This window comes from Chiloscyllium plagiosum, chromosome 1 (assembly GCF_004010195.1).
Source record: "Chiloscyllium plagiosum isolate BGI_BamShark_2017 chromosome 1, ASM401019v2, whole genome shotgun sequence".
In the NCBI taxonomy this organism is placed as follows: Eukaryota; Metazoa; Chordata; class Chondrichthyes; order Orectolobiformes; family Hemiscylliidae; genus Chiloscyllium; species Chiloscyllium plagiosum.
Genome location: NC_057710.1, coordinates 132,111,273 through 132,136,634, shown reverse-complemented (window position 1 = coordinate 132,136,634; position 25,362 = coordinate 132,111,273). Strand labels below are relative to the sequence as shown.

General features: G+C 38.6%; 1 protein-coding gene across 2 annotated transcripts in view; it reads left to right on the top strand.

Moving 5' to 3' along the window:
* ugt8 (UDP glycosyltransferase 8) overlaps positions 1-25,362 on the top strand; it is an 85,791-nt gene that overhangs the window by 26,692 nt on the left and 33,737 nt on the right. For both annotated transcript variants that reach the window (XM_043696937.1, XM_043696927.1), the window contains exon 2: positions 3,513-4,336. In XM_043696937.1, the coding sequence (XP_043552872.1) occupies positions 3,515-4,336 (822 nt within the window). In that variant the 5' untranslated portion in view covers positions 3,513-3,514. The remainder of the gene's footprint in view (positions 1-3,512; positions 4,337-25,362) is intronic.

The following is a 25,362-nucleotide window of genomic DNA, read 5'->3' as shown; positions in this document are numbered from 1 at the left end:
CCCCTTTCTCTACTCTTTTCTCCCCCCCCCCCCCCCTTGTCACTGTGTGTGTGTGTGTGTGTCTCTGTCTCTGTGTTTGTTAAACACTTATTGTGAAGTAACCCCATCCGTTTTTAGAAAATAAATAACAAAAACTAATAACTGCCTGTGGTATTACTTTTGACCTCTAGTAATGAATTTTGTTTCATCATTGCTCTGGTCATGACATATGATGGCAAACTACCTGGAACATGTTCCTGTACCTATTCCGTCTTATAAATACTATCTTTTTTAAACAGCTAATGCTTTTATAAGGTACACGTTACCTGACACTCACTGCAAGTGCTGCTTACACTGCTATTTGCTCAAGCACTGGGTGATTAATCCAAATGAGCTGGAGCTAATGGGAGATTTGTCTGGTAATAATTGCTGATTGGAACAAAAACAAATTATTGGAGAAACTCAGATCTGGCAGCATCTGTGGCGAGAAAGCAGAGTCACTGGACTTGAAATGATCTGCTGAGTCCCACCAGCAATTTGTGTTTTTATTAAAGCTTTCTAGCTTTTTGTGGGATGTACATGTATTTGGAAAGGCAAGTACTGATCAGGGATAGTCAACATGGTTTTGTGCATGGGAAATCATGTCTCTCAGACTTGATTGAGTATTATGAGGAAGTGAAAAAGAGGATTGATGAGGGCAGAGCAGTAGATGTGATATATATGGACTTCAGTAAGGCGTTCAACAAGGTTTCCCATCGGAGACTGGTTAGCAAGGTTAGATCTCGTGGAATACAGGGAGAACTAGCCATTTGGATACAGAACTGGCTCAAAGGTAGAAGATAGAGGGTGGTGGTAGAGGGTTGTTTTTCAGACTGGAGGCCTGTGACCAGTGGAGTGTCACAAGGATCGGTGCTGGGTAAATTACTCTTTGTAATTTACATAAATGATTTGGATGCGTACAGAGGTACAGTTAGTAAGTTTGCAGATGACACCAAAATTGGAGGTGTAGTGGACAGCGAAGAGGTTTATCTCAGATTACAACAGGATCTGGATCAGATGAGCCAATGGGCTGAGAAGTGGCAGATGGAGTTTAATTCCGATAAATGCGAGGTACTACATTTTGGGAAAGTAAATCTTAGCAGGACTTATACACTTAATGGTAAGGTCCTAGGGAGTGTTGCTGAACAAAGAGACCTTGGAATACAGGTTCAAAGCTCCTTGAAAGTGGAGTCGCAGGTAGATAGGATAGTGAAGAGGGCGTTGGTATGCTTTCCTTTATTGGTCAGAGTATTGAGTACAGGAGTTGGGAGGTCATGTTGCAGCTGTACAGGACATTGGTCAGGTCACTGTTGGAATGTTGCATGCTATTCTGGTCTCCTTCCTATCGGAAAGATGTTGTGAAACTTGAAAGGGTTCAGAAAAGATTTACAAGGATGTTACCAGAGTTGGAGGATTTGAGCTATGGGGAGAGGCTGAACAGGCTGGGGCTGAGGGGTGACCTTCTAGAGGTTTACAAAATTATGAAGGGCAGAATAGGATAAATAGGCAAAGTCTTTTCCCTGTGGTGGGGGAGTCCAGAATTAGAGGGCATCAGTTTAGGTTGAGAGGGGAAAGATATAAAAGAGACCTATAGGGCAACATTTTCTCACAGTTCACACACGTGAATGAAATGAGCTTCGAGAGGATGTGGTGGAGGCTGGTACAATTGCAACATTTAAGAGGCATTTGGATGGGTATATGAATAAGGAAGGGTTTGGAGGGATATGGGCCGGGTGCTGGCAGGTGGGACTAAATTGGGTCGGCATGGACGGGTTGGACCGAAGGGTCTGTTTCCATGCTGCACATCTTTGACTCTTTGACTCTATTTTATGAATAGCTAATTGGTTTGTGGAGTGGCAATGAATTGTCAGTGTTGATGAGCAGAAGGTCTTCATCACTGTGAAAGGCTGTTCGACTATCTGGGAGCCAGAGTGTGAGAATTTTAGCATAAGCTTTTAGAGGAAGAAATTGTCCATTTTTCTGCATTTTAAGGAAAATAGCTTGAAGAAAATCAATTTATTTTAGCTTATCGGTTTCTATAATTCGTGGCTCTTAACCAATAAGCCAGAGATTTTATAAGTTAATTGGTTGCCCTGTGTATCACTGCATGCAGGTGAAAGTACCCAGAGAGGAAGTAACCCTTGACAAGTCACACCATCCCAATGACTCCAGTGGAGTGAAACCAATAACCTGCCTTTCCAATTTTTCTGTTTATTTGAAACACGTGCGTGTGTGTGTGTGTGTGTGTGTCTTTTTTCTAAAGAGGTTAAGCTTATGTCAGTGGTACATAATTGTTTGTGTAGCATGAATCTATTTTTGTCATAATTTAATTCTTAGTCCAGAAATTTGTTCTGTGTATTGTCAACCTTGGTCTAAATCAGTAAAGTGAGGAATTGTGCATATGTTTATGAAGTCTTTTTAATTTTTGTGATGTCTCCAGGAAGACAAGTTCTTCATTTCCAGTGCACTACCCAAGTGAGGCTTAATGGTCCCTGCACTTTATTTAGACTTTACGTGATTAGGGTTGAATCAATAAGCTTTACTCCAAAGACTATAGTCCAAAAAATGGAAAGAATGTGATCTGTTACTCAATTCATTTACATCTTGCCAGTGAGAAAGGTCCATTCATGCACACTGTTTTCTGCCAGCCAGTCCATATTCTAACTATTCTAACATGTAATCCCCATACTTTGTAATTTTGTTTTCCAAAACAACTTTTCATCTGTCATCTTGTCTCTTGTGGAAATCAAAGTAAAGTACATCTACCAACTTCCCTTTTATCCACTGCACATGTTGTTCCTTTAAAGAAATTTAATAAATTGACTAAATCTGATTTCCTATTCACAAAACCTGTTCACCCTTTCCGAATTTTACCTCTGTGTTTCTAAGTGCACATAACATTCTTTATGAGCAATCTTGATCTTTGTCACTTGACAAATATCAAGGTGGCTGGCCTTTAGTTTCCTATTTTCTGCTTCTCTTCCTACTTATTGCCTATTTTCTACTTTCTAATACAATGAAACTTCCTGAATCTAGAGAATTTTAAATTAACATTAGTACATCTTCTGCCTCATTAACTATCTATTTTAAAACCATAATATGATGCAGGATGCATAAACCTGTCTCAGCAGATTGCAAAAGTACACCAAATGAAGGCCAGGTGTGTTTTGTTGTTCTATACTTTTCCATGTTGTTCTATACTTTTGCTGCACATAGTATTTGTTTGATTTTATAATAATAGTGATTATGATTTTTAAGCAATGTTTTGACTTTGAATTAATTTTTTTTGGTACCACATCAAAAAATTAAATAATTTTAGGAGATTTTAAAGCTGTCATGTTAATATTAATACATGTTCTTACTGGTTATGGTATAAACTTCATGTCCTCCTTTTAGATTAAAAAAAGATAGAACTTTGTATGATTGTTAACTATTCTGGATAAACACATTTGTGTATGTAATTTGTGCTGATGTTGTTTTTATTGTATTTTCAGCCATGAAGTTATATTTCCAAATCCTCATGCTACTTTGGTGCTTTGTGGATATATCAAAGGCTGCCAAAATTGTGATTGTGCCGCCGATTATGTTTGAAAGCCATCTCTACATTTTCAAGACTCTAGCTAAAGCTTTGCATGAGCATGGACATGATACTGTGTTTGCAGTATCAGAAGGTAGAGAAATCCCTTCATCAGATTACTTTAGATTGCTGCGGTATCCTGGTTTCTTCAATAGCACAACAGCAGATGAATTTTTGCAATCTAAGATGCGAAACATTTTCTCAGGAAGACTAACGGCACTAGAACTTTTTGACATTCTGGAGCATTACTCCAAGAACTGTGACATCATGGTTGGCAGTCAGAGTTTCATTGCACAGCTCAAAGAGGAAAAGTTTGACTTGCTTTTGGTGGACCCAAATGAAATGTGTGGCTTTGTCATTGCGCATCTTCTGGGAGTGAAGTATGCAGTCTTTTCTACTGGTCTCTGGTACCCAACAGAAGTTGGTGCTCCAACACCGTTAGCCTACGTACCAGAATTCAACTCTCTCCTTACAGATGAGATGAATTTATTTCAACGAATTACAAATATTGCAGTATATTTGGTGTCACGCTTTGGTGTGAATTTTCTGTTCTTGCCAAAATATGAGAGAATTATGCTGAAATATAAAATTGAGCCTGAACGCTCCATGTACGATTTAATACAGGGTTCCAGTTTATGGATGCTTTGCACGGATATAGCACTGGAGTTTCCTCGGCCGACTTTGCCCAATGTTGTGTATGTGGGAGGAATTTTGACTAAACCTGCAAGCCTTCTACCTGAAGTAAGGTTTGCTTGTTATTCGCACAGCTCGAGGGCTCTGTTACTTTCAATATCACGGTAAAGGCAGAATGTGATCCTTGAAGGCTCCAGATAATGAGCAAATTAATGAGAATAAAAGACTATGGTAGGAATAGGAGGCAAAGGTTTGTGCCAAAATAGAATGTAAAACGTAATTTTGATGTATTTATGTCACAAAAGAAAGAAGCTTCAGAGCCTTTTTGACTACATCACGAGAAATCGTTTTTAAAATAAATCATTAGTCTAGCGTGATAATCTACAGTTAATAGATGGCTTGCATATGAAGTATTTTTTGGTTGCGCATTGAAGGTTGAAATTTAAAATCTGTACTGTAATTTGGATGTTTTATCACAAATTGACTATTAGACATAATTCTTTGCCTACCAAGATATATGGCCTATCACTGAGCAGAAAAGTGAAAATACAATACATTGGAGTACAATACATTTTAAAATCTTGCTGAAATCTTGTTTAGATTATTTTATTTTTATTTTAAAGGTGAAATAATAACTTCATTGAACAATTGTCAATTTATCAATTTTCAACAGATTGAGTCTGTATGATGTAAAATTTTTCTTGGGTTCTCATCTATCAAGTTGCCCCAGCACCTTAGCTCCAAGACTGAGTTGAAATAGTTTGTTTTTGAAAAGCAGCAGTAGTTATAGATTCATTGGGCAAGCATCTACTTTTTTTTTAATTACTGTACCAATCACCATGCTCACAGCTGTTAATTTTCAATCCCAGAAAGAATGGATTGTTGTTTAAAATGAGCTATTTTATATTTTAGATATTACTAATACACATCAGGTAATTTCAGTTGCTATTTTAGCTTCACCAGCCCTTAAATGTTTTAAAGGCCCTCATTCTCCTTATCAAGGACGGAATATAGATAATGCCAATTGTTTATCATCTTGGTGTTTGGCAAACGATCCATTATTCACTCTCCTTTCCCATCGCTCCCTCTGACCTATGAATAGATTTAAATTCTGAATGCAGTTGTTTTGCATTGGCTGCACTCTTTCTTTCTCATCTGTTCCAAAATGGGACATTGCTGAATATAATCACACAAATTTAATAATGCCTGTGCTGTTAAATCTGAGACAAAATGTCTGCCATGGAAATCAGTTGAGGAGCGGTAAAGTTCTTTTTGAGGAAAGAGCCCACAGAAGTCCATTCTAGACACCAACAGGAGTACTAAGAACTTTCTTGTTATAAGATTTATATGACACGGGTTTACTTGAAATCCTGTTGGACTCTAATCTGGTGTCACGTGATTTCTTTGTCCACCCCAGTTCAACACCGGCACCTCCTATGTTTAAGATTTGTTGTAATTAAAGAACAACAACCTGAATGATCCTCTAAAAGCCGAATTTGAGTAGACGTATTTAGAGGATCAGCAATAAATCCAACACTTAGCTCAAAAAGGTGTGGAAGGAAAAAGTAGAATTTTAAGTATTATATAAGTTTTATGTTTGAACCTTTTCATGTTAATTCATGAGATGTTGACCTCATTGACAGCTGACATTTATTGCTTATTCCTAATTTAACCTTAAAGATGGTTGAAAGTTTCCTCTTGAGTTGATACAGACTATATGACCGCTGTACACCCATAGTGTTGGTAGTGTTTCAAGATTTTTATCCAGTGACAATGAGGGAGCGGTGATATTTTGCCATTAGGATGATTTTCGTGAAGGGTTTCTTGTCAGGCAGTGGCTATCCTTTGTGTCTGCTCTCTCTCATCCTCCTTAGCTGTATTTTTGAGGGTTTGGAATGTGTTTTTAAATTCTGAAATATTGCAATGCTATAATGAAAAGTGCAAATTTTAAGGTGATAGTGCCAGTTAAGTTCACTACTAAGTAGTGTTGATCACCTTGAGTGATATTCGGAGCTGCACTTCGCTTGCACTGAGGTCTTTGCCCTGAAAATCCAAACAAGTGAGATGTTAGACTTCCCCAGTCTTGTAATAATCTGAAAAGTTGTAACTACATACTCCTCATCTAGATGTTTCACAAATTAACTTTTTTCTTCCTCCGAGGTAAATTTTATTCACTTAATTGTTGAGAACAATCTCTTTGCCAGGAGAAACTATTCCTGCATCTGACACACCAGTTAGGTCTCCTTTGAACTTCCCAAAAACTCTGGATTTTTTTTCAAACTGAGAACAATCTTCGATTTATTCAAAAGCCAGCTAATATCTTTCAATATTTTCTCTGTCCTGTCATAAAATCCACAGAATAACCAAAATTCCATTTAACAATTCGAAGATGCACATACAAATTTATAAGTTTTCTGAAATGCCTGACCTAGTTGATTTTAAACCCCTTCACAAAAATAAACCAACTTACATATGTCACTAGTTTTAAAATCCAAATTCTTTCATATTGTATATAAGGTCTTTCACCTTTTATCACAGTTAATTATCTTTGATAAGGTTAAAAGTTTTTTGGAATTTTTTAACCTAGTGAAATGCAATTGTTTGCTTCAACTGAGAAATAAGAAAGGGATGATCACCTTATTGGGATTGTATTATAGACCCCTCCCCCCAATAGTCAGAGGGAAATTGAGAAACAAACTTGTAAGGAGATTTCAGCTATCTGTAAAAATAATAGGGTAGTTATGGTAGGGGATTTTAACTTTCTAAAAATTGACTGGGACTGCCATAGTGTTATAGGTTTAGGTGGAGAGGGATTTTTTAAGTGCCTACAAGACAATTTTCTGATTCAGTATGTGGATGTACCTACTAGAAAAGGTGCAAAACTTGACCTACTGTTGGGGAAATAAGGCAGGGCAAATGACTCAGGTGTCAGTGGGGGAGCATTTGGGGCCACTATTCTATTCGTTTTAAAATAGTGATGGAAAAGGATAGACCAGATCTAAAAGTTGAAGTTCTAAATTGGAGAAAGGCCAATTTTGATGGTATGAGGCAAAAACTTTCGAAAGCTGATTGGAGGTAGGTAAAGGGACGGCTGGAAAATGGGAAGCCTTCAGAAATGAGATAACAACATGAATCCAGAGAAAGTATATTCCTGTCAGGGTGAAAGGGAAGGCTGGTAGGTGTAGGGAATGCTGGATGACTAAAGAAATTGAGGGTTTTGTTAAGAAAAAGAAGGAAGCATAAGTCAGGTATAGACAGAATAGATCGAGTGAATCCTTAGAGTACAAAGAAAGTAGGGGTATACTTAAGAGGGAAATCAGGAGGGCTGAATGGGGACATGAGATAGCTTTGGCAAATAAAATTAATGAGAATCCAAAGGGTTTTTACAAATATATTAAGGACAAAAAGGTAAGTAGGGAGAGAATAGGATCCCTCAAAGATCAGCAAGGCAGCCATTGTGTGAAGCCACAGAAAATGGGGGAGATACTAAATGAATATTTTGCATCAGTATTTACTGTGGAAAAGGATATGGAAGATATAGACTGTAGGGAAATAGATGGTGACATCTTGCAAAATGTCCAGATTACAGAGGAGGAAGTGCTGGATGTCTTGAAATGGTTAAAGGTGGATAAATTCCCAGGACCTGATCAGATGTACCTGAGAACTCTGTGGGAAGCGAGAGAAGTGATTGCTGGGCCTCTTGCTGAGATATTTGTATCATTGATAGTCACAGATGAGGTGCCGGAAGACTGGAGGTTGGCAAATGTGGTGCCCTGTTTAAGAAGGGCGGTAAAGACAAGACAGGGAACTATAGACCGGTGAGCCTGACCTCGGTGGTGGGCAAGTTGTTGGAGGGAATCCAGAGGGACAGGATGTAGATGTATTTGGAAAGGGGATTCGGGATAGTCAACATGGTTTTGTGCATGGGAAATCATGTCTCTCAAACTTGATTGAGTTTTTTGAAGAAGTAACAAAGAGGATCGATGAGGGCAGAGCAGTTGATATGATCTATATGAACTTCAGTAAGATGTTTGACAAGGTTCCCCATGGGAGACTGGTTAGCAAGGTTAGATCTCATGGAATACAGGAACAACTGGCCATTTGGATACAGAACTGGCTCAAAGGTAGAAGACAGAGGGTGGTGGTGGAGAGTTGTTTTTTAGACTGGAGGCCTGTGATCAGTGGACTGTCACAAGGATCAGTGCTGGGTCCTCTACTTTTTGTCATTTACATAAATGATTTGGATGCGAGCATAAGAGGTACAGTTTGTAAGTTTGCAGATGACACTAAAATTGGGGGTGTGGTAGACAGTGAAGAGGGTTACCTCAGACTACAACAGGATCTGGACCAGATGAGCCAATAGGCTGAGATGTGGCAGATGGAGTTTAATTTAGATAAATGCGAGCTGCTGCATTTTGGGAAAGTAAATCTTAACAGGACTTATACACTAATGGTAAGGTCCTAGGGAGTGTTGCTGAACAACGAAACCTTGGAATGCAGGTTCATAGCTCCTTGAAAGTGGAGTCGCAGGTAGATAGGATAGTGAAGAAGGCGTTTGATATGCTTTCCTTTCTTGGTCAGAGTATTGAGTACAGGAGTTGGAAGGTCATGTTGCGGCTGTATAGGACATTGGTTAGGCCACTGTTGGAATATTGTGTACAATTCTGGTCTCCTTCCTATCGGAAAGATATTGTGAAACTTGAAAGGGTTCAGAAAAGATTTACAAGAATGTTGCCAGGGTTGGAGGATCTGAGCCACAGGGAGAGGCTGAATAGGCTAGTGCTGTTTTCCCTGGAGCATCGGAGGCTGAGGGGTGACCGTATAGAGGTTTACAAAATTATGAGGGGCATGGATAGGATAAATAGACAAAGTCTTTTCCCTGGGATCAGGGAGTCCAGAACTAGAGGGCATAGGTTTAGGGTGAGAGGGGAAAGATATGAGACCTAAGGGGCAATGTTTTCACGCAGAGCGTGGTACGTGTATGGAATGAGCTGCCAGAGGATGTGGTGGAGGCTGGTACTATTGCAACATTTAAGAGGCATTTGGATGGGTATATGAATAGGAAGGGTTTGGAGGGATATGAGCTGGGTGCTGGCAGGTGGGACTAGATTGGGTTGGGATATCTGGTCGGCATGGACGGGTTGGACCGAAGGGTCTGTTTCCATGCTGTACATCTCTATGACTCTAAATGCAAAATGGGGTTACCTAATGTATTCTATAGCTTCTGCCTTCATTTGACATTCTGATTTTATCTTGTTTAACACTGTTTAACATTTGTCTTTCCACTTCTGATTCAGTCCATTACTTGTATTTTTCTGAAGTGGAAGGATTCTGCTACTGTTTCTAACATTGCTTGATTATGAATTGGCTGATAATGCTTTGTATGCTCACAAATATGTGAAATCTTAATTAGAATTGCATAGATGTTTTATCAAGTCTTAGTAAATTAATGTTGGAGACTTTCCCATGTCTGGTGGCACGTGTGATATAAAACTGAGCTTCTGTCAGTTATTATAGCTAGATTTTCCTGGAACTTATAGATTGGCAGGGTGCAACTCTGCAGGTCTCATTAACCAAGAGACTCTCCTGTGCTTCCTGCCTGTCAGAGATATCGGAAAGATTTGCACGTTGATCAAGCTGTTTGACTTTGTTATGAATGCACCTTTTACAAAGTCTCAGTTGGACGTGAACCTAGAGTGTGTTGTTCAGAGATAGCGGTCTGACCACTCTATATCATAACGCACTTAGAACATAGAAGAATACAGCGCAGTACAGGCCCTTTGGCCCTCGATGTTGTGCCGATCCAAGCCCACCTAACCTACACTAGCCCACTATCCTCCATATGCCTATCCAATGCCCGTTTAAATGCCCATAAAGAGGGAGAGTCCATCACTGCTACTAGCAGGGCATTCCATGAACTCACGACTCGCTGAGTAAAGAATCTACCCCTAATATCTGTCCTATACCTGCCACCCCTTAATTTAAAGCTATGTCCCCTCGTAATAGCTGACTCCATACGTGGAAAAAGGTTCTCATGCTCAACCCTATCTAAACCCCTAATCATCTTGTACACCTCTATCAAGTCACCCCTAAACCTTCTTTACTCCAATGAAAACAGCCCCAAATGCCTCAGCCTTCCTCATACGATCTTCCAACCATACCAGGCAACATCCTGGTAAACCTCCTCTGCACCCGTTCCAGTGCCTCCACATCCTTCCTATAATTGCTTTTAGAAAAAAAAAATACTAGGTTTTTAATGTTGATTTTTAAGAATTGTTATGAGTATTGAGAGTGGATTCGGCTACCTCACAATGTGCATACTGAAGAAGGGATGTAAGAATTTTGTTTTGGACTTGTGTTCTTTTTTAAAATCTAAGCTGATTTATTGAAAGTGCTTCTCCAGGAATTTTAGTTTTTTGCTGCAATAATCAGCCTGTCAGTGAATGTGATTAATTATACTTTGTGGTTGCCCTTCTGCAATTACTACTTTGGGTCAAGATTCTGGATGTCTAAGTTAGTAATGGGAATGGAGAAGATGGGCATTAAAACAAGGTGATTGAAGTTACTTGCAAATCTTGAAAAATAGAATGCTGATTATTATTTGATGAAGGAATAAAACTTCCAGTCAATAAGATTTATCTTGCCATTCAAAAGATATTTACACTGGAATGGAGAAGCCTGAGCTTTGCCTGGAGAGTTTATTCTGATTTGAGGGAAGTATAGGAGCTTCATACACTGACTTATTTGGACACTGAGTCATGATGGAATATCATGCAACTTCTGAGGGAGTAGGGCATTTCAGATGTTAAACACACAAGTTAGAAATGTTCAGTATCCAAAGTTGTCATATTTCTTGGTAAAAAGGCAACACAGTTGTGCTGTTTATTTCTTCAGCATGATTCAGTGCAGTATTGTTATTTGAGCTTTAGTTAACATACTTTCATTGGTGATATGTTAAAGCAGTGACTTTTTAAAAATAACTAAGACATTGGATAGGAGATTTGTATTTCGTAATTTAGGAAAATATTTGCTTAAGAATTGCTTGCAGTGGCACTAAGAGCATTTTATAGTTTTGTAGATATTCCAGAATAAGCAAGTTATGAAGTACACTTGTTTGGATTGCTGCAAAGTTTTTTTTAATGCCTCAAATGTTTGCATTGTTTCATTATTTAAAAAAAACTAGATCCAAAGTATCTTGCTACCAGTTAGTGTCAGCCTGTGCCTGGCTCGATAGTTACAGCTGTGTATTTATTAAGTGTTTACTGTTCTAGCAATGGTTAGACTTGAATAACTGCACCCTGGTAGTGAGCATTATCAGCTATAATACAATTTCTAAAGCCTAAATTTTCTCACCTAACGTGGTTTGAAATGCTGTTGGTCATGCACAAATGTCTGTACTTATAGTAAATTAAAAAAAAAGGCTTTTCTTTGAAGCAGAAGCAAGTATTTTCTGCTTTTACTGAGTTTTGTTTGTGTGGGGCAGTATTGTTTCAATTTTAGGTTCACTAATATGCAAAGCTACTTTACAAAGCTACCAGTCATCTTTCTGTCTCTTAGTTTTGCTGATAACTTCAGATTAGTGAAGTTATCTACGATTAAAATGTGAGCAGGTGCATTAGAAGTAAGTTAAAGTATGCTAGCTTTTGCGCTTATTATTGGAAATCGATTTAAGTGTTACAATGGCACATTATTAAATTAATTTTGAAGTTGAAATTGCATGGGTGCACATCTCAAGAAAACACCACATGATGAAATTATATTTGGAAAAACCCACTAATACATGAACAAACTATCGCTTACCAATAAGCCTTTGTAGGACTTGAGTTTCTCCCTGCTTTACTCTAAACATCCTCATAAAACATTGTCATTTGCATCCTTAACTTTTAAATATATTGTATTAAATTTTCAGTCTTAAAATTGCAATAATTAAAAAATTGCATTCTTTTACTTTTCAAAGTTTGGGAGAAGATTTGTAGCTTGGGTGCTCGTTGTTGTGGTTCTGTTCGCCGAGCTGGGAATTTGTCTTGCAAACGTTTCGTCCCCTGTCTAAGTGACATCCTCAGTGCTTGGGAGCCTCCTGTGAAGCGCTTCTGTGATGTTTCCTCCGGTATTTATGGTGGCCTGTCTTTGCCGCTTCCGGTTGTCAGTTCTAGCTGTCCGCTGTAGTGGCCGGTATATTGGGTCCAGGTCGATGTGTTTGTTGATGGAGTTTGTGGATGAGTGCCATGCTTCTAGGAATTCCCTGGCTGTTCTCTGTTTGGCTTGTCCTATAATGGTAGTGTTGTCCCAGTCGAATTCATGTTGCTTGTCAGCTGCGTGTGTGGCTACTAAGGATAGCTGGTCGTGTCGTTTCGTGGCTAGTTGGTGATGACAAGCAACGTGAATTCGACTGGAACAATACTACCATTACAGGGCAAGCCAAACCGAGAACAACTAGGGAATTCCTAGAGGCATGGCACTCATCCACAGACTCTATCAACAAACACATCGACCTGGACCCAATATACCGGCCACTACAGCGGACAGCTAGAACTGACAACCGGAAGCGGCAAAGACAGGCCACCATAAATGCCGGAGGAAACATCACAGAAGCGCTTCACAGGAGGCTCCCAAGCACTGAGGATGTCACCTAGACAGGGGACGAAACGTTTGCAAGACAAATTCCCAGTTCGGCGAACAGAACCACAACATTCTTTTACTTTGGTAGCACATAATAGCTTTCTTGCAACTAGCTATATGTATATGGCACACAGACAATTTAATTTAATAAATCTTGAATTTGGAAGATTTGTACAAAATCACTTGAATTTGAGAGGAAATTTCTGTGGGTTCTCGACCTGCCTTTTTTTTTGTAGAGAATGTAAGCAACAACCCTGGGAAGTTAAGGCTGTAACTGGATGAATTGTGACATTAGATTTTTTAAATTTGAAAGTTTTTAGTTTTACAAGTTTTATTTGTTTATTTATTTTCTTCTACTCTGCAAAAAAATGAGAATGGTATTAAGGAAGCTTAAGAAGTGTTTGAGGAGAGGGAGTGACTCAAGTTGAGACCATGTCATTTTGTGTTTTAATAGTTTCATGCAGTTCAATAAGTCAATGAGCCTGGCATTATCTTGCATTTATATCTAAGTAGCTCTGATTTATCTTAAAGATCCTGTAATGTTTGAATAATTTTATGTAAAATCACATCACTCGTTCAATTTTCACAAAGTGTAGACATGTTAAATCCCTCTCGCTCAGATCTTTTGTATTTTAATTAGCAATGGAATTCTTTTTGAAGTAGTGATACTCAACAGTTAGCTTTAACATTCTGACTACACTCTTCTCTAAATAACTATTCTAATTCTTAATGTGCTCAACCAAAGTTTTAACCCCCTTGTTGTCTTGCTAATGCCCAGTTGAATTAATTGCATTGCTATTAATCAGTGTAATCCTTCATGATGCTTTAATTGATTTTTAGATATGTTCTGACCCATCTCTGGAACAGAGAGGATTTGAACCAAAATAGTATGGCCAAGAGGTAGGGGTGCTACCACTACATCATAGAGCCTTAGAGACTGGCTGAGTGAATTTCATTTTGGGTGCATTCAGGAAATTTCACCTGTAGATATTTTTAAATGATTTGTTTAGACAAGTAGTGACATATCTCTGGGACAGAGTCTGTGTTCAAGTATCACCTGTTCCCGAGGAAAGCTTGCTACCACTGCACCATAACAACCATTATAACCCTTTATTCTTTGATTAACTAGCTTGGCCATAAATTGCACAAAATACGGAGGCATGGGATTGAGGGTGATTTAGTGGTTTGAATCTGAAATTGGCCATCTGAAAGAAGACCGAAAGAAGTGGGTGATGATTGGGAAATATTCATCCTGGAGTTCAGTTACTAGTGGTGTACTGCAAGAATCTGTTTTGGGTCCACTGTTGTTTGTCATTTCTATAAATGACCTGGATGAGGGCATAGAAGGATGGCTTAGTAAATTTGCGGATGATGCTAAGGTTGGTACAGTTGTAAATAATGACTAAGGATGTTGTAGGTTACAGAGGGACATGCCTAAGCTTCAGAGGTGGGCTGAGAGGTGGCAAATGGAGTTTAATGTGGAAAAGTGTGAGGCGATTCACTTTGGAAGGAGAAACAGGAATGCAGAGTATTGGGCTAGTGTTGGATTTTTGTTTGTGTAGATGAGCAGAGAGATTTATGTCTATGTACATAGATCCCTGAAAGTTGCCACCAAGGTTGATTGGGTTGATAAGAAGGCATACGGTGTGTTAGCTTTTTTTGGTCGAGGGATTGAGTTTCGGAACCCTGAGATCATGCTGCAGCTGTACAAAACTCTGGTGCGGCCACATTTGGAGTATTACATACAGTTCTGGTCACTACATTATAGGAAGGATGTGGAAGTTTTGGAAAGGGTTCAGAGGAGATTTACTAGGATGCTGCATGGTATGGAGGGAAAGGCTGAGGGTCTTAACTTATTCGTTAGAGAGAAGGAAGTTGAGAGGTGACCTAATTGAGACGTAAGATAATCAGAGGGTTTGATAGGTTGGACAGTGAGAGCCTTTTTCCCTGGATGGTGATGTCTAGCATGAGGGGACGTACCTTTAAATTGAGGGGTGATAGATATAGGACAAATGTCAGAGGTAGTTTCTTTACTCCGTGTAGTAGGGGCGTGGAATGTACTGCCTGCAACAGTAGTAGACTCACCAAATTTAAGGACGTTTAAATGGTCTTTGGATAGGCATATGGACGAGAATGGAATAGTGTAAGTTAGCTGGGCTTCAGATTGATTTCACAGGTTGGTGCAACATCGAGGGCCGAAGGGTTTGTACTGCGCTGTAATGTTCTATGTTCTATCTATATTCTATAAATTGCCATGGTGTTAATGCACCAAATTTGAGTCCTCAACAAAAATCCTTCATCCTTGGTAGTTTCCTAGTGCATTTAAACAATCAGAAAATTATTGTAAATTTGAGTACCTAAAGCTGTGCATAATGTCCCAACTGTATTTCAAAGGTGTTAAACAGGCTCAAAATTATCTCTGCTTTTGTTTCTCTTGTATAGTCTGTCTGCTATAACACTTGTTTCTTCCACACTAATTAGCTTTAACGTGATTGAAGAATTTATACTATTATTTACAGAACAAAAATCTTATCTGTAATTACTATAACGTGATTATGGCCCTGTTAATTAAAATGCTGCAGCTACTGTACAATTTTCTTACAACGTGAGATCCGTACTATTGTTATATAAGAACTGACAGTAGCTGGAAATGTGTTGCTGGAAAAGCGCAGCAGGTCAGGCAGCATCCAGGGAACAGGAGAATCGACGTTTCGGGCATAAGCCCTTCTTCAGGAATGGGGAAAGTTTGTCCAGCAGGCTAAGATAAAAGGTAGGGAGGAGGGACTTGGGAGAGGGGCGTCGGAAATGTGATAGGTGGAAAGTAGTCAAGGTGAGGGTGATAGGTCAGACTGGGGTGGGGGCGGAGAGGTGGGGAAGAAGATCTCAGGTTAGGAAGGCGGTGCTAAATTTTTCCAGCAGGCTAAGATAAAAGTATAGGCCACCAAATAATATCACATTGGGACGGACAACAAACACAGAAATAACTAATGCCTGTAAAAACAGTATGACTATTATCATGGGGGATTTTAATTTATATGTAGGTTGGTTGAACCAGTTTGGTCAGGCAAGCCTTGAGGAGGATTTCATCGAGTGCACCCATGACAGTTTTCCTGAACAGTATGTAATGGAAGCAATGAGAGAGCAAGCCATCATTGATCTGGTCCTGTATAATGAGACAGGAATAATTAATGACCTCAAAATTAAGGATCCTCTTGGAAGGAGTGATCACAATATGGTTGAATTTAGGACACAGATGGATTGTGTGAAGATAAAACGCAATACCAGGATCCTGTGCTTGAACAAGGGGGACTACAATAGAATGAGGAAGATCCTGGCTAAAGTAGACTGGAAACAATGATTTTATGGTGGAACAGTTGACTAGCAGTAGAGGACTTTCAAAGAAAATTTTCAAAGTACTTAGCAAAAGTATAATCCATGGGTGTCTAAGAAAATAAGGGAGGCTATCAAATTGGAAAAGGTGGCATACAAAGTGGCCAAGAAGGAGGCCGTCTGGGTTGTGCGTTTTTGGAACTGGTCCTCCTGGGAGCAGATGCGGCGGAGTCGAAGGAATTGGGAGAATGGGATGGCGTTTTTACAGGGGGCAGGATGGGAGGAGGTGTAGTCCAGGTAGCTGTGGGAGTAGGTCAGTTTGTAGTAGATGTCCGTGTTGATTCGGTCGCCTGAGATGGAAATAGAAAGGTCGAGGAAGGGGAGGGAGGAATCTGAGACTGTCCAGGTGAATTTGAGGTCGGGGTGGAAGGTGTTGGTGAAGTGGATGAACTGTTCAACTTCCTCGTGGGAGCACGAGGCGGCGCCGATACAGTCATCGATGTTGCGGCAATGAACTGACAGTACACCAATTGGATTTGAGGTTTAACATAAATGAATAGTGTGTGTTTGGTTACCCGCTGCAGAAATTTCCAGAACAATTTTGGTAAACTACTTCATTAATTTTCAGAAATATAGATGCAATTTAGAGTGATTGAAGATGTCTGTTGTGTAATTATTAACCAGAGAATGACGCTTAGTGGAGTTCCTCATGATTGAGTTCTTACTCGTTATTTTGTTAATGATCTTATGGGCATTCTTCTTATTAAATGTACAACTAATGTAAAAGTTCACCATTCGGTTTAGGTTCTTGATAATTTTAATTGGCTGAAATATTATTTGATATCCTGTACTATATGCAAAACATGTTGTTGATGGCCTAATGGTATTATCATTAGACTATTAATCTAGCCACCCATGTAATGTTCTGGAGACCCCAGTTCAAGTCCCACCATGGCAGTTGTGGAATTTGAATTCAATACAAAACCCTGGTGTTAAAGGTCTAATAACGACATGAAACTGTTGTTGATTATCAGAAAAGCCTGGTTCACTAATGCCCTTTTGTAGGCATTACCCGTTCCTACTTGGTTTGGCCCACATATGATTCTAGACCAACAGCAATTTGATTGACTGGACTGCGCTTTACGCAATAAATGTTAGCCTCGACAGCGACACCCATATCCCGTGAATGAATTTATTTATTTTTTCAAAGTCCTAAAAAGTAAATAAGAAAGTTGCAGTTTTATAATGGATGCCACTATGTTTACTCTCTCAAATGACTTGTTTTGTGCTCAGTTCATGTTTTGCAGTTTCTTCTGTAATAGTTGTGGGATGTACTATCATGCTGCAGATGATTGTAAACTTTTACTTAAGCATACCTTAGACATTTATTATTGAATCAAGGGAAATAAGATTTTTTGGCTTTATAAAATCATAGAATCCTAGTAGAGGTCAAATTGAGTACAGGAGTAGTGAAGTCTTGCTTCGTTGTATGAAAACTACAACCAGAGTGTATTCAATTTTGGTCTTATCTCAGAAAAAATATTGCCTCAGAGGGAGCGCATAAAGGTTCATCAGGTTGTTCCTGCAATGGCCTAATACAAACTGGGTTTGTATTCTTTAAAGTATTTTTGAAGTTTCAATGAAATTGCTTCACACTCTTCAAACGCTAAAGGGATAGAGGGGGTTGATCTATATAAGATGTTTCCCCTGGATGGAGAGTCTAGAACCAGGGAGCATAATTTAAAAATAAGGAGTTATCACTTGGGTCTGAAATGAGGAGAAATTCTTTTGTTTGGAGGATTATGAAACAATGAAATTCTCTACTACAGAGGGCTGTGCAGGCCAAGTCTTGAGTATGTTTAAGGTAGAAATTGATAGATTTCTGGTTACTAATTTGTATGGGGAATGGGGTGAGTAAAAGGCACTGAAGAGTTTCATTAGCAATTATCATACTGAATGGCAGAATATGCTTGATGGTCTGAATGATCCACTGTTTCTATATTACTAGATTATAAACCGCTTGACAGATTCACTGTGTGATATTGTCAGTGCAGATTCTTTTGCTTAAAGTCAGCTAACACCATATCAGTCTTATGTTTTGAAGAGCCTCCAGCCTAATTGGTGTGTCAAAGGTTGTTCAATTGGTAGCAGTCTGACCTTTTGCGAGGTTGTGAGTTCAGGTCCCATCAAATTTGTGCATACAAATATAGACTGCAATATTAAGTGAATACTGTCCTTTCAGAGCTGGTGTCTTTTGGGTTAGTTGACTAGTGAACCAGCTGTTGCACTATTTATCGAAGATGAGTGCACACCAATTGGCATTTTTGTCAGTACTATGGTACAAAGTTACTTGATTGGCTGTAAAGCACCATGAGAGATCTGGCGGTTATGAAAAGTACAGTATAAATGCAAGTTTTTAAAAAATCTATGATCCATTTGAATTCAGAGAATATCTCTGTGCAGCACAGATTGCAAATATTTCTTAAACTAGCGATGTTAGCACCTGGAGTAAGTATTTATTCATACAGTTTAGCCATTCATCAGAACAATTTGCCCTGGATTTTCCAGTCAGTGGCAATGTGTTGCCACTCACCAGTGAACTTGAAGAAAGGTACTGCAGTCTGTATGGTGTGGATTTCACCCTTTTCTAGCCAGAGGGTTTTCTGGACTTTTTTTTAGTAATGGTGATATCAGTAAAGCAGGGATAAGCAGACAATCTCTCAAACAAGTTCTCAAACAGCAAATTTAGAATTAAAATGCACTGATTGCCCTTCACTTTATATTAAATTTTAAAAAGTGGAATAAACAATTGGGACATCTACGTTAGAAGCTAAAGTGTAGGCATCCAATATATTGTTATGCATTAGAAGATTTGACATGCCACTAGTATAAAATTGCATTTTCATGCCAAAAGGGCTAATTAGCTTGTTCATAATCCACTTGCATCAAGGCATAATTTTTACAAGAGTTTTTACAATAAGACTAATATAAAAATGGAAGTTCTTATCTTTAAGTAATTCTTAACTGATTTTAGTCTGGGGATTTCAGCACACTATTGGGGAGTGTGAAATAACTGATTTGTAGAATCACTCTGCAAAATAGAACACTTGCAAACTCAAAGCACAGTGAAAAGAAAACCTAAGATGGACTCACCTTCCATATACACAACTAAATCTTGAAACCTAGATAGCATTAGCACAAACAACCCACTGCAAGATGAGGAGCGTAGCCTCAGCAGCTTCCACACATCAGAAGTTGAACATCCCAGAATACAAATATTATTCCTAGTGCTGATGTTGGTTTAAGAGTGATCTATCAAAGAAAACTGAAGACACTCTATATTCCTGACTGATTTCACATTCTTTTTCAAACAAAAACTTGTATTTGTAAAGCACCCTTGTATAACCCCCCAGATGTCTCAATATGTTGATGTATTTAGCATCTTTACATCTCAAAAACTGTCAGATTTGCTTTCATTATTCCTATTATAAACCAACTAATTAGTACAGTTGCCACAAAACATGTGAACAGTTTCCTGTTGGTGGAAACTTGAGTAATGGATCCATTCTGACATTGTGAATTTTTAAAATCCTATTTACACATTGCTTGCTTGCATATATGGTCCCAAGTCTTATTGAAATACATATTGGTGAAGTTTTCACATACTACTGCAATGAGTTAGGTGAATGTCTTTGCTATGCAAAGGAAACAGTAGTACTGTGTCTAATTATACAACATTTTTTGGTGTCTTTGTGGTCTTAAACATATGTCTCTTTACTTCTGATGTGTGGAAACTGCTGAGGCTACGCTCCTCATCTTGCAGTGGGTTGTTTGTGCTAATGCTATCTAGGTTTCAAGATTTAGTTGTGTATATGGAAGGTGAGTCCATCTTAGGTTTTTTTTTCACTGTGCTTTGAGTTTGCAAGTGTTCTATTTTGCAGAGTTTTTTTCTACATTTTTAACTGTCATTACTATTTTGAAATTTTTACATGAATAAAATTTGAGTAAAAATAATAGAATCCTGCATCATGTATCTTAGGAAATATGGACTGAGCTTTTTTAAAAAGATTTTATAAAATCTTAATTCCAATATATTTTATACTTGGGTTCTCATTGCATGTTTCCAGTGGTATTGTTAAAGTATAAGAATATCAAATATGGCAACACAGGTGATTATTTGGTTCATAGTGCCTTTTCAAGCCTCTTGAAGAGTCATTCCAGTTGATCATATTCTTCTGCTCTTTCATCAACCTATACAAATATTACCCTTCAAATATTCATCCAATTTTGAAAATTATAATTGAATCAGTTTCCAGTATTTCAGGTAGTGTATTCCAAGTAATGGTGACTTGCTTCAATTTTTCCTTTCATCATTTCTGGTACTTTTGCCAGTTACTCTGTTTTTAAAAAAAAAAATCTGTCCTTTTTGCTACTGTTCTGTTACTGGAAACAAGTTTTCAATCATTGTCAAAGTTGTTCTTGCTTGTGAACACTCTTAATTTTTTCTGCTCCATGGAAAACAATCCTAGTTTTGTTAGTCCGTTCCTATAACTGAAGTTTCACAATATGGTATCATTTCAGTAAATTTCCTCAGCAGTCTAACACCTCAACGCCCTTCTGAAGTGTTGTGCTCAGAACTGACACTGCTCAGCTATGATTCATAAATGTTTAGTATAACTCCCTTGCATTTCTATTCTCATCCTTAATTAATAGAACAGAAGCTCATTAATTGCATCCAACTTTTTCAACTAAATAAACATGGAAAAACTCTGGATGCTGGAAATCAGAAACAAAAATAGAAATTGGTTGACAAGCTCAGCAGGTGTGGTAACATCTGTAGAGAGAAATGTCACAATTTCTAGTTATGAGGTAGGGTTACTGGACCTGAAATGTTAATTCTGATTTCTTTCCACTGACACTGCCAGACCTGCTGAGCTTTTCTGACAATTTCTGAAAAAACAAATCACAAAAACAGATCTTTGGTACAGCTACCCAATTAAAGAGCCAATGTTATTATTTTTAACAACCATACACTTTTATATATTTAAAAGAACAAGGCTGATTTGATTTACTTTGGAATCAATTTTGTTGCTTGTAATGATGTCAGTTCCTCATTGCTGTCCTGGCTGACGGAGGATCAAAGCAAAATATTTAGATTTTGTCAATTTTAGTCAGTAAGCTTTTTATATTCCTATTTGATTTTTTTGCTTTCAATTTTGCAAAGCAGTGAAGAAACTCTCAGTATGCTACCAGGAAAAGACATGCATGCAAAAGTGATTCCATGTTACCCTGTCATTCATTTCAGCTCCAGCTTTTTCTACAAATTCCTGATCTTGGTCTGTGGTTCTTTAGTACCTGTGCCGCTGTTGCATCCAAAGTAAACACTCTTTGCCAAAGCATTGTGTTTCTGATTCTTAGACTGTCATCTTTTAGGCTTTTAAAGGAGGCAACTACTGCAGAAAACTTCAAAAATCCACACAGTTGTCTGATACCATTGGTCACAAATATCAGGATGTGTTGGACCGGGATGGACAAAGTTAAAAATTACACAACACCAGGTTATATTCCAACACGTTTATTTGAAAGCACTGGCTTTCGGAGCACTGCTCCTTCATCAGGGAGCTACGCGATGAAGGAGCAATGCTCCAAAAGCTAGTGCTTCCAAATAAACCTGTTGGAATATAACCTGGTGTTGTGTAACAAATGTCATTAACCCCTCTGCTCCTGATATGAACAAATTAAGGACGGTCACCATAGGCATGGCAACAAAATAGTATCCAGCCAAAAAAAGGCTAATTTAAACGAGATTAACCATGGTGTCTGTGGAAAAAGTACAGTACAGCCCCAGAAAAAACAAAGAATACCTCCTTCCCATAGTTCTTGAGAGATTTTTGTATGTATGGTTAGTTCATACAACTGACATGAATCTTGGTCATAGTTAAGTTGTTTGGAGCTTCAATATTTCTGGATAGAAATTTAATGCTTTGTAAGTTGTATCCACTGGAACCGCAGCAACTGGAGTCTTGAGAATCTGAGCTCACAATTAACTGACATTTCTGCAGTATATTGCAAAATCTGATTATTTTGTTTTTATGCCATCTTTTGGAAATGTCAATGAAGTTAGTTCAATAATGCCGGCAATGGACACCGGAAAATAGTGAGCATGAGATAGATCACCTCTAAATGAAATTTAAAAAAAAAACACTGAAGAAAATTGTGACAAGTTTTTGAAACTCAGTTGATTTTGGGGAAGTTTCAGTAATTTGAAAGATGGAGTACCCGCAATTCAGGTACACATGTAGGAACAGTATGCAATTAAAAAGTTAGCACAGGAGATATATTTTGGGATAATTGAAGAAGCCAACTGTGAGGTAACTAATTTAATTGCGAATGAAGGTTATACATTTGCCTGAAAGTAATTCACACAGGATATTAGGAAATGATAAATGGATTTCCTTGGCATGGTGGAGTCGAATATTTTTGATATAACTTTCAATCAATGTTCAAGATGCACATCACCCAGTTCAGTAGAATGCTGGAATTCATGAAATTTTGAATTAGTTAAAACTCAACAATAAATGAAATTGAAAAGGCGTCAAATTCCACAAAAGGAAACTATTGGCAAGTAAGACTATTATTTACATTCTAGAATTATCCTCACCCCTCTCTATCGGTATGGTGTGAACGTAGTTAGAGTCAGAGACATGTACAGCATGGAAACAGACCTTTTGATCCAACTTGTCCATGGTGACCAGATATCTTAAATTAATTGTCCCATTTGCCAGCACTTGGCCCATAGCCCTCCATATTCATGTACCCATCCAGATGCCTTTTAAATGTCATAATTGTACCAGCCCCCACTTCCTCTGGCAGCTCATTCCATACACCCACCACTCTTTGCGTGAAAAGGTTTGCTCCTTAGGTCCTCTTTAAATCTTTCCCCTCTATGCCCTATAGTTTTGGACTCCCCCAGCACACAAAGACCTTGACTATTTATCCTATCCATGCCCCTTATGGTCTTCTAAACCTCTATAAGGTCACCCCTCAACCTCTGATGCTCCAGGGAAAACAGCCCCAGCCTATTCAGCCTCTCCCTGTAGCTCAAATCCATCAACCCTGGCAACATTCTTGTAAATCTTTTCTGAACCCTTTCAAATTCCACAGTATCCTTCCTGTAAGGAGGAGACCGGCCAGTGTCCTGTACAGCTGCAACATGATCTCCCAACACCAATACTCAATGTGCTGACCAATAAAGGGAAGTACTAAATGTCGTCTTCACTATCCTATTTATCTGTGACTCCACTTTCAAGGAGTTATGAACCCACACTCCAAGGTCTCTTTGTTCAGCAACGTTTCCCAGGACCTTACCATTAAGTGTGTAAGTCCTGCCCTGATTTGCCTTTCCAAAATGCAGCACCTCACATTTATCTAAATTAAACTCCATCTCCACTCCTCTGTCCATCTGATCAAGATCCCGTTGTACTCTGAGGGAACCTTCGCTGTCCACAATACCTCCAATTTTGATGTCATCTGCAAAATTACTAACCATACCACCTATGTTCACATTCAAATCATTCCTATAAATGACAAAAAGCAGCGGACCCAGCATTGATCATTGTGACACACGGCTGGTCACAGGCCTCCACTCTGAAAAGGAACCATCTTCCACCACCATCCACTGTCTTCTACCTTTTGAGCCAGTTCTGTATCCAAATGGCTAGTTCTCCCTGCATTCCATATGATCTGATCTTGTTAACTAGTCTACCATGAGGAAACTTGTCAAATGCCTTACTGGAGTTCATATAGATCATGTCCACCACTCTGCCCTCAACAATGCTCTTCGTTACTACTTCAAAAGAATTCAATCAAGATAGTGAGACATGATTTCCCATGTTCAAAACTATGTTGATTATCCCTAATCAGCCCTTGCCAATCCAAATACATGTAAATCTTGTTCCTCAGTATTCCCTCAAACAACTTGCCCACCACTAACTCCCTAGTCTATAGTTCCCTGGCTTTTCCTTACCATCTTAATTAGTAGCATTATGTTAGCCAACCTCCAGTCTTCTGGCACCTCATCTGAGACTATTAATGATCCAAATACTTTGGCAAGGGGCCCAGAATCATTTACCTAGCTTCAGAGTTCTAGGGTACACCTGGTCAGATCCTGGGGATTTATCTGCTTTTATGCATTTTAAGACATCCAGCACCACCACCTTTGACATCTTGAAAAATGTCCATATTGCACCATCTATTTCCCTATATTCTGTATCTTCTATGTCCTTCTCCACAGTCAACACTGATGCAATGTACTCGTTTATCATCGCCCCCATCTCTTGCAGTTCCACACCTGGGCTGCCTTGCTGTTCTTTGAAGGGTCCTATTCTATCCCTAGTTACCTTTTTTTTTCCTTAATGTATTTATAAAATCCCTTTGGATTCTTCTTAATGCTATTTGTCAAAGCTATCTCATGTTCCCTTTTTGTCCTCTTAAGTATACTCCTACTGCCTTTTATATCTTCTTAGGAATCACTCGATCTCTGCTGTCTGTACCCGACATATGCTTCTTTCTTTCTCTTGACCAAAACCTCAATTTCTCTAGTCATCCAGCATCCCCTACACCTACCAGCCGTGGCTTCCACCCTAACAGGAACATACTGTCTCTGGACTCTCTAACTCATTTTTGAAGGTTTCCCATTTTCCAGCCATCCCTTTACCTGTGAACATCTGCACCCAATCAACATCTGAAAGTTCTTGCCTAATACCATCAAAATTGGCCTTTCTCCAGTTTAGAACTTCAACTTTTAGACCTGGTCTATCCTTTTCCAGCACTACTTAAAAACTAATAGAATTATGGCTGCTGGCCCTAAAGTGCTCCCCCACTGACACCTCAGTTACTTGCTTATGTTAAGATTGATTTTCAGAAAACCAAACAAACAAAGTACAGGCCAAGGTTTTGACCAATGCAGTAAATTAACATGGAATGATGCTCACAATTAGGCCACAATCTGTTAGGGTACAGCTAGAAATTTAAAATAACAAAAACTATAGTTCATTTACATAAAATGTTAACTTTTATTTCCTTGTGCAGTTATTTCCTGACCTGAGAAAAGATGTCTTTTCTGTCAAAGCACAGTTTTCTCTGCCTCCTCAAACTCATTTTATCAAAGCTTTTTGTCTTGCATT